The sequence below is a fragment of the Nanorana parkeri genome, unplaced genomic scaffold (genome assembly GCF_000935625.1).
Source record: "Nanorana parkeri isolate BGI_ZX_2015 unplaced genomic scaffold, ASM93562v1 scaffold155, whole genome shotgun sequence".
Classification (NCBI taxonomy): domain Eukaryota; kingdom Metazoa; phylum Chordata; class Amphibia; order Anura; family Dicroglossidae; genus Nanorana; species Nanorana parkeri.
Genome location: NW_017306423.1, coordinates 583,870 through 594,473, shown reverse-complemented (window position 1 = coordinate 594,473; position 10,604 = coordinate 583,870). Strand labels below are relative to the sequence as shown.

The following is a 10,604-nucleotide window of genomic DNA, read 5'->3' as shown; positions in this document are numbered from 1 at the left end:
TTTTAACCATTCAACCAACTTTTGTTTGCAGGGCTTGACCTTCGCAAGACACTCACTCTTCATGGACATCTGGATGAGGAGAAAGCAAGTGAGAGAAAACAGATGGAAACAGGCACAGAGGGGCCTCAGCTAATGCCTGGGTATGTTTTGGACCAAAATGCTAATACAGCCTTTGATTTAAGCTGATCTATGGACCGTCTTTAATTTTCATAACCCGGGTATTCCTGTAATAGGGTAAGCAAACAGACATGGAGGGTCAGGTGGGCCTCACATTCATGTCTTTCAATTCTCTTATGTCTAAGTCCAGTTTAGGTTACTGCAGACCTGATAAAAGTCAAAACTGTATAATATGCAGATCTCCCTCTGACCGACAGTGCCGAGGGAGCAGGAAGCTGGCTTCCTTTCTAATCAGGAAGCTGGGCTCTGGGTTATGACCCGCCTCCCGGCTTCCTGATTGGCTAGGAAGCCAGCTTCACTTGTTGCTAGACAGCCTGGCTTCCTAACTAATCAGGAAGCCGGGCGGCACGTTATGACCAACCTCTTGGCTTCCTGACTGGCTAGGAACCAAGCTTCACTTGTTGGTAGGCAGCCTGGCTTCCTAACCAGTTAGGAAGCCGGGCGGCACATTATGACTCGCCTCCCGGCTTCCTCATTGGTCAGGAAGCCAGGCTGTCTAGCAACAAGTGAAGCCGGCTTCCTAGCGGATTAGGAAGCTGGGAGGTGGGTCATGACGTGCCTGCCCGGCTTCCTGAATGGCTAAGAAACCGGCTTCACTTTTTGTTAGGCAGCCTGGCTTTCAATGGAACTCCACCTTCCCAGGCAATCAGGAAGCCGGGCGACGGATCATGATCCGCCACCCGACTTCCTGATAATCGGGGCACACATCACCGGTATCGGTACTCGGTATCGACAAGTACCGGAAAAAATGTATTGGTACTCGTACTCGATATTGAAAAAATTGTATTGGTGCATCCCTAATGGTAACCCATCATGATGGGCACAGCAGGTGTACAGCCCCGGAGATCTCACCAATAGAGTCCTCAAGAGATAAAGAAAGCTGCCAGTTGGTATAATTCTCATCACTAACCCAACAGTGAAATCTCAGATTTGGGTAAAATGACCTTTTGAACCTCTACATGTGGTTGGTCAGATGGATCCAGAAGATGGGAAATCTGATGTGACTGGTTGTACCACCTTAAATGTGTTTGTACCCATCTATTGCCGGTGCCGGGAACTGGCTCAGTTATAAACAATCGGTAACTGGCCTTGACTGTCAGGAGAGTTGTTGATTGCTATCAATTTATAAAGTGCTGACATGGTATCGGAAGGCTGGATTATGTATCTGGATTGTTTATTAACTTCCTCTGGTGTTCTTAGAGCTTACATACCGTGCTCTTCAATGTGAACGTGCAGAAGCAACCCGAGAAATCATAGGGTTCATGGAAGTCATGGAGTCCATGAAAGGGACGTGACATACGTGACTTATGGATGGCCACCAACTTGCCCAGATCCAAACAAAAATAAAAGAGACGCCCCTCCCCTCCCCTCCCCTCCCTCACTTCCCTTAATGCATCCAGCATTGTCTAGATGTCTTTAGGAGCAGACCTGCCCCAGACTGAAGGTGGCACAACAATGGAGATCAATCTTGCTGTTGGCACAGCAGAGTTGGTAAGGGTGGACCTGATTGGTTGGCGTCAGGCCTTTTCCCTTGGGGAGGGTACTGTAAAAATCACCATTGTCTACCTGCTAGAGAATAGAATTTACTTTTGGCCATTGGGCATATATACGGGCCAAGTTTTCATACAATATGGTAAGACATTTAGTAATCTGCAACCTTGAGTCTCTCAATGGGCCAAAATGATCCTATGACACCAATAACAGTTGGGATGATTACCCAGCATGCTCGACCACTCGTCAATGCCTTCATCTGGTGTTCTCTCCAGAAGGAGGGCACCATCTTTGTTCAACCATCATTAAGGGTCACCTTTAACCTCCTGGACTGAGCTCCTATTCAGGGATGACACAATCATGTAAATCCCGATAGCTCTGCAGTCCTTGGCTGTGTTTAAAAATGTCTGACACAGATCAGTCCCTGCTGCAGCTTCTAATTTTGTAACTCGTCATAAAGTTTCAATGTTCCAGTCCAATCACTGGAGGGACACACACACACACACACACACACACACACACACACACACACACCGGATTATTGCTTGTAATATATGACCAGCTTGGCACATCTCAGAGATTTCAGCAGTTTGAATTGTTACAGGCTCTGCCCTATACATCCCCCCACCCCACCCACAGAGGCCTGTCACCACACAGCATTGTTTGTGATATAACATCAATGTGGGGTTACACAAGAAGACTGAGAACCCCAAATGATGGGAGCTGTGGGGTCACCACTGGGACCTGTGAGATGTTGCTGGCTTGATAGGACTCACATCAGCGTCTACCCAGGGTCAGTTTTGGGGGGACAGACCCCAGATATCAGACACAGTATGGTTTTAGCATTCCAGCTATGATTTAGGAATATTATAGGATGTTGCAGCTTACCTTTGCCCCGACTTCATGAGCAGCGGGTGTGTCTTGGTGTGATCGTGTTTTCTGCTCTCCAGCCGCCTCTCTCACACCATTCTGCTGCCCAGATTAATCTTTAACTTCATAGAAACTGCAGCGCCCTCAATGACTTAAACCTTTAATATGGTGCAGATAGGAGGATTTTCCCTATCACATCTTCATATCTGATTGGCTGAGAGCCAGGCCAGGGAGATATTTATATACTGTATATATATATATATATATATTGTACACGCCCGGGGTTGTTGGTGTCAGCAACAGAGTAAAAGTGCCGTGTACTCTAAAGATTTATTATACATTACATTCTACACAAAGCAGTTTCTGGTGGATTGTTAACAAATCTTTACAAGGTGATAAAACTTTCATTGTGATTGGAGATCTATCTATCTATCTATCTATCTATCTATCTATCTATCTACTGTATCTATCTATCTATCTATCTATCTATCTATCTATCTATCCAGAGAGCTGGCTTCCCGGCCAATCAGGAAGCCAGGGGGCAGTTAATGACTCCCTCGTCACCAAGGAGCCCGGCTTCCTTAATGGAACTTCCGATATCGGTATTCAGAAACAATTTTTTTTTTTCAGTACTCATACTCAATACCGAAAAACCGGTATCGGTGCATGCCTAGTGACAACAGTGGATCATGTCTACATAATGTGTGTTTAATCAGCTACTTGTAGTCTCAATCAGATGTCCATGTGACTGGGTGACAACGCAGCAGCACAACTGGGAGACAGTGAGAGAGCGTGGCCACCCTACAACAGGAAGTCCCCAAACAAGGACCTCCATGGCAGGACCACCAGGGATTATTTTACAGAAAGCTGCAGATTTGACGCTACTTTAAGCACTTCATACACGTACATAAAAAAGCAATAGCAACAAAAAAAGATTTGTATACCTTGTAATAGTATTTTATTTAATTAAGTTAACAGAATACAAGTTAAATAAAAAAAAGTCTCACATTTCTTTTCAGTATAAAATATACAATATTAAAAAAAAAGTGATATGATGATTATAAACATCTTAACAACTCAGTACATATATCTATAAATAGAGGGAAACCAGCAGGAGGGTTGTAGGAGGGGGCGTCCTCAGCTACGCTATGCAAAAGACAAAGGGGCTGATTTGTAGATTTTGTAGCTGGGCGAATGCCGTTCGCATATCATCACCACCACCACTAGATGGCGCTGAGGAGCATAGGAAATTCCCATGCTCCTCAGCACCCTCTAGTGGCAGAAGAGCAATATGAACGGCATTCATCCGGTTATATGCTGGATGGAAGGTTTGCACATCAGCCCCATAGAGTAGCTGCGGCTACAAATATTCACATTGCTGTACATCTGCCCGCGAGTCGGGAACGCATTTATACATGTATTAAGGGTTTTATTTTTATGTTATGGTCATGTGACCATTTTCTGTACATCTACAGATAGATGTTCATAGTGTTTTTTGGTGATTTGCGATCCACGGTCAGCTTTCCTCCCCAGGGGGATTCAGGTCCGGCAGCAGTATCCACACCCTTTGTATTTGCAGCATTTGCAGCAGTATATGCAGATATGAAGGCCGGTGTGCCGTTTGCCACGTGCCAAAAAGTCTGTGGATTCCTAAAAAGGATAAAGCCAAGTTAAAGCTGAACTTCAGCAAACAGCTAAATATACATGACTACATATACGGGAGCCAGTGCTATGTGTATAATGGGGCCCCACAGCAAAACCATTAAGGGCCCCCCCATCTCTCTATACTCCACATCAAAGAAAATTCTGCTGATACAGAATACTTATGGCTTGCTTCTCAAGTTCATAGAGATTCCCCAGCTACTGTTATACATTAATGTTATTAATTAGGGATGCACCGATAAAGTTTTTTCGGTATCGAATACGAGTACCGATATATATATTTTTCCCGGTACTCGCCGATACCGAATACCGATACCGGAATTCCCATTAAGGAAGCCAGGCGGCATGTAAAGACTCGCCACCCGGCTTCCTGATTAGCAAGGATGCCGTCCCCATGCTTCTCATCACTAGGTGACGAGGGAGCATGGAGTCGGCTTTCTGGCCAATTAGGAAGCCGGGCGCCGTGTAATGACTTGGTGCCCGGCTTCTTGATTGGCCGGGAAACCGGCTCCATGCTCCCTCGTCATGAGGTAGTGAGCGAGCATGAAGCCGGTTTCCCGGGCCAATCAGGAAGCCGGGCGTTGCATCATTACACGACACCTGGCTTCCTGATTGGCCAGCTTCCCGACCAATCAGGAAGCCAGGTAGCGAGTCATTACACGCTGCCCGGCTTCCTAATTGGACGGAAAGCCGGCTCCACGCTCCCTCGTCATCAGGAAGCCGGGCAACGTGTATTGACTTGCTGCTGGCGTCCTGATATCGGAAGTATCGGGCTAGTCATCTGAGCATTTGGGCGAGTACAAGTACTCGCCCAACTACTCTGCATCGGCACCGATACTAGTATCGGCATCGGTGCATCTCTAGTTATCAACATTGACTTACCAGAAGCTATTGCTACCTGCATCATTCACTGTATAGATAAACAACACCGGGTTCCATAGCAGTTGCCTGGTTTGCTATGGCTAAGTTACATCCTTGATGGGAGCTGATTTACCATACAAAGGATTTGTATTTCAACCCACCCAGTCCTGAGATTTACGCAGCTCTGCTACACAGCACAGTCCTATCTGCCAGGGAAGGAGACCTGATTTTTCTTTTCTGCAGTTCAATAACACTTACGGGTCTTGTCCCTCCACCAGACTGTGATTGGACAGTGAAAGGAGAAGCAACAGACTGATGACGCCTGTCAATCAGCCTGCAAGACCAAAGCCTTCTATAGTATCCCTTCATTATCACGTCTGCATACATTGTTTCTTATCTGTCAAGCCCTGATGAAGGAGCATAGGCTCCAGCCCCCAAAACGTGTTGGATTTATGTACAATACTCCATCAGATTTTACATTGGGATCAACTTGAATCTGGACTTTTTAACATTAGGGTGTGGAGCTTCAAACCAACATGTACTCAGTCCTGTCACAACAGAGGTGATTGTTAAAGTCCATTGTCCAGACATGCAAGATCCACACCAGCTCCACACTGTAGGACAATAATAATGGAACTTTTCGGAGCTGATTTACAATGAAGGGAATTTATCAAAACTGGAGCAGACAAAATCTGGAGCAGCTGTGCATGGCAACCAATCAGCTTCTCTCTTTCATTTTCAAATCTTAACTGAACAAACGGAAGAGAGAAGCTGATTGGTTGCCATGCACAGCTGCTCCAGATTTTGTCTGCTCCAGTTTCAATAAATTCCCCTCAATGTGTTTGCACAGTGCAAACGACATGCACAGTCCATTACTGCCACTAGATGGAGCTGAGGAGCATAGGAAATGCCTATGCTCATTGGCTCCATCTAGTGGCAGCAATGAGCTTCAACCATCATTCACATAGCTGTGTGCTGTGCAAACATGTTGTAGATTAACCCCTTAGTAATCTAGTGCCATCAACCCTTTCCCTCAAAGGTTGTGCAAGTGTACAAGTGTGACCTAGAACTTGTGGTTGCCCCGCACAATAACTAAGTAAGCATGTCATTATACATATTATCATCATAGAGTATCCCACCTTTATGTCTGCCGTTTCCATCTGTGGGTGACCCAGCTGGGCTGCGGAATCCACATTTTCATTCTAAAAAAAAAAAGAACAATTAATAGAATTATTGTTTTTATTAGATTGCTTCTAAAAAATAACATCCATTAAGCACTAGAAGGGTTTATTGAGTACCCACAGCACATCACTAGACAAGATATGCTTCCAAAAAGGTCTGGATGTGTTTCCTATTCAGCTCCTAATATTTATAGGTAATGCTGTAGATCCAGGAAGCATCGGATTGTCTTTATGGATGAGAAAATCGGGCAACGCTTTATGAGGGTTGTTTTTGCCTTCCTCTGAACCAAGTGTTGATTATCCATCCAACTAGGTCCAGTTGAATGTGACTGACTACTACTAGTTATACCCTCCATGACCTGGATACATCAGAACATTCACAGACATTAGGGAGAACTCTTCTTGAATATTTAGGTACATTTTGGGGTCTCAGTTACCAAAGGAGATGTGGTGGAACTGGAAACTCCAGAAGAGGGCAACTAAACAATAAGGGGCATGGAGGGGCTTGGCTACAAAAGAAGGTAACCCAAAGTCATCTAATTTACTCTTGAGAAGAGTCAACTAATGGAGGATATGAACACCTTATAAATAAAAACTGGGCCACATTGTAAAGTCAGTGGACACTTGAGGCCAATGCAGAAGAGGGCAACTAATTAATATGGGGTATAGGGGAGCTCATGATTGCTATCATATCCCTCTTCTTAACCCTAAATGCATTCAATTCAACGTATCTTCCCTCATAGCTGGGCTCTTCCATGCCCCATATTATTTAGTTGCCCTCTTCTGAAGTTTCAGGTTCTACCACATCTCTTTCGATAACTAAGACCCCAAAATTGACCTGAATATTCAAGAAGAGTTCTCCTCACTAATGTCTGAGTGTTCTCATGTATCCAGGTCATGGAGGGTATAACTAGTAGTAGTCAGTCACATTCAACTGATGCTAGTTGGATGGATGGTCAAGACTTGATTGGTTCAGAGGAAAGCAAATATAGAGTAAATAAGATGAGTTTAGGTTATCTTCTTTCATAGCCAAGCTCCTCCATGCCCCATATTATGTAGTTGCCCTCTTCTGCATTGGCCTCAAAGTGAACAAGTGTCCACTGTCCTTACGATATGGCCCAATTATTATGAAGACCTTATAAGTACATGATTGGGCCATTTTCATAAACTCAATGGACACTTGTTCAATTTAAGGTCTCTGCAGAAGAGGACAACTAAATATAATGGAGCAAGGAGGAGCTCAGCATTGAGGAAGGGCAAGCTAATATTAATGTATTTACTATTGGGAAGGGGGATATGATTACTTTAAAAATACACCATTGGGCAATTTTAGTAAACTCAGTGGACACTTTTTTGAAATTAAGGTGACTGCAGAAGAGGGCAACTAAACAATAAGGGGCACGGAGGAGCTCAGCTATGAGGGAAGATAAGCTAGTATTAATGTATTTGCTCTTCAGAAGGGGGATATGATGACAATTAGGGGACATATGATGACCTTATAAATACATAATTGGACCCTATAGTATACTCAGTGGCCACTTGTTGACTGGTACCTCACCTCACCTCAAAAGACACTAGGGTATTCTTGTAACTGGAGGAAAGGAGGTGGAACCTTCCCACACCAAATGGGTTCTAGACAGTAAACACTGGGAAAATGTAGAAGAGACTTCTACGTGAGTTGGTTCCAGTCAACTGTGTAGGATGCTTTAAAAAAAAAGTCTGGATGTGTCATTACATGTACAAAATATACAGTAATTGGCTAAAATATTTTCAAGTCAATCTGTAGATCCAGGAAGTATATTATCGTCTTTATGGGTCACAAAGGGACCCTTGTTGGGGAACACTGCAATATGCTTTTTTTGAAGGCTGTTTTGCCTTCTTTGGACCCAATTTTAAGGGAACCGAGTTGTTTTTTTTTTCATTTTTGGTTAAATTTGGTGGACGTGTCTTTTTTTCAACATAAGTATACAACTTTGTTACTACATGAAAGACCCCAATCGTCCAAAATGTCTAATGAGTTTTGCAGATGACCTTCTTAGACTGTCCTGGGATAATTGTTGCTACCTGATAAATGTCCAGATACCCAACTAAGCCCGAGGCTCTCCATACATATGAAATGGAGGTCTAAAGGAACACTAGACTTCAAGTTCATATGTGTACCAAAGATCATACAAATTTTTACCTTGTTGGAGAACACTGCAATATGCTTTTTTAAGGTTTTTTTGCCTTCTTTGGACCCATTTTTAAGGGAACTGAGGTTTTTTTTTTTCATTTTTGGTTAAATTTGGTGGACGTGTCTTTTTTTTCAGCATGGCTATACAACTATGACACTACGTGAAAGACCCCAATGGTCCAAAATGTCTAATCAGTTTTCCAGATGACCTTCATAGACTGTCCTGGGATAGTTGTTGGTACCTGATAAATGTGCAGATACCCCACTAAGCCTAAGGCTCTCCATACATATGAAATGAAGGTCTGAAGGAAGATGGGACTTCAAGTCTACTGTTCCTTCGTCTACGAAATATCATACAAAAGATCATCTTTACAGACAAAAAAAATTCTATTTAGAAATGAAAATTCTCTCGTGTTTTCCATGTGACCAACAACCTCTTTGCATGTCTACTTTTCCATCCTAACATGCCTGAATGATGGAATTCAATATAAATACGTTACCTGTATTTACATATGCAGATATGATTTTTATATATACATATAAAGATATGTACACATACCTTTCAATGGGGACGTCTGTTCTGATCATAACTAAGAAGGAACATTCCTTTACTATAACGAGATCTCTTCTTCGCCATGTCTCTGGGACACCAAGTGAATGGAAATCCCCCTCCCGATGGAACAAAGGTGACAATAAAAAACCCCTTTAACTAATGTATACAAAGCTAAATAAAATGTTTCAGCTTTGGATCTACTTTAAAAGGAAACAAAGAATCTTTTTGGAAGAGAAGACTACTGCTGTTTTTGAATTCTCTTTCATACACAAGGTCAATCACAAGTCTGGTGGGCAACGTTTTAGGACTGCCTACCGAATATAAAACTCTATGTTACCCAAGACCTCCTGCTTTCCATCTCCCTTGTCAACTCCTCCCATGCTCGCCTCCAGGGCTTCTCTAGAGTCTCTCCCATCCTCTGGAACTCTTTACCCCAACCTGCCCGTCTATCTCCCACCTTGACTGCCTTTAGGCGATCCTTAAAGACTCATCTCTTCAGGGAATCCTATCCCACCTCAACCTAACCACTGAACCATCACGTTCTCAAACAATTCATCCCCACGCAGCTACCTCCTCATGTATCACTGGCCACTTCCTATTAGATTGTAAGCCCTCAGGGGCAGGGCCCTCCTTACCATCTTGTCTTGAATTGTATTGTGATTGTAATGTCTTCCTTATATTGTAAAGCGCTGCACACACTGTTGGCGCTATATAAATCTTGTATAATAATAATAATAATGTTACCCTTTCCTAAAATGCACTTACCTCTTTCATGGAGGCGCAGATTCCTTGGTGGCAGGCGGCGGAGAGGATGAGAATCAGGCAGAGGGTGGTGGATTTCATGTTCCTTATCTTGAGATGACCCAAGTCTGTGTGTTGCAGGTGGGTTGAGACTGAGAGCCCTGTGTGGTTCACGGTTCAGGACAGAGCTGTATATATGGACAGGTCCCAGCCTGGGGGTCACGCAAGAGGTCACTTTCTGATAATCCATGGCGCCTTCTGCTTTGTTTATTCTTTTTCTTACGGGCAGAGCCGGTGTTGCAAATTCTGTAATTTTTCCAGAAGTTATCGCAGAGCACAGCGTCTTTACCGTAATAGTCAGAGGATTTCAGATGTGGGGAAGTTCTGGGACAGAAGATGTACATAGCAGATAGGAATTCACTTGAAGGTTACATTAGCATTGTACTGAACAGCAGTGTGTCTTCCTCTTCCCTAATACTGTGACTGTGTGTAATTTAAAGGGTAAGTCCGCAGCTCAAAAGAAAATCATATATATATATACATATATATATATTAGATGTAATCCCCAACTCGATGACATTTAGTTTGCAATATATCATAAACAACTGATAGTTTTTAATAGAATACAATGTTCCCCTTGTATTGCTCCTGTGTTGCATCTCCGTATTACTGATTTCCTGCAGCCTCTTTGCAGCCACGTCCTGTCTACATGCTCCCGAGTGATGGCTGCATGGCATTTCTCAGGGTGGGTTTCTTGATGGTGACAACAGTGGACCAAGTTTGTGTAATGTATGATGAAATAGCCACTTTATAGTCTCCATTGGAAGTCCATGTGACAGGGTGAAAACGCTGCAGCACAATTGGGGGATAGGGTCAGAACGTTGCCACCCTATGA

General features: G+C 43.5%; 1 protein-coding gene across 1 annotated transcript; it reads right to left on the bottom strand.

Moving 5' to 3' along the window:
* Positions 1–4,077: 4,077 nt before the first annotated feature.
* On the bottom strand, positions 4,078–9,811 carry HAMP (hepcidin antimicrobial peptide). Its single transcript, XM_018554370.1, has 3 exons — positions 9,734–9,811; positions 6,201–6,263; positions 4,078–4,188 (listed from the first exon to the last, which is right to left on the bottom strand). Exons 1-3 carry the CDS (start codon positions 9,809–9,811, stop codon positions 4,078–4,080), a joined length of 252 nt encoding a protein of 83 aa, XP_018409872.1.
* Between the last annotated feature and the right edge of the window lie 793 nt (positions 9,812–10,604).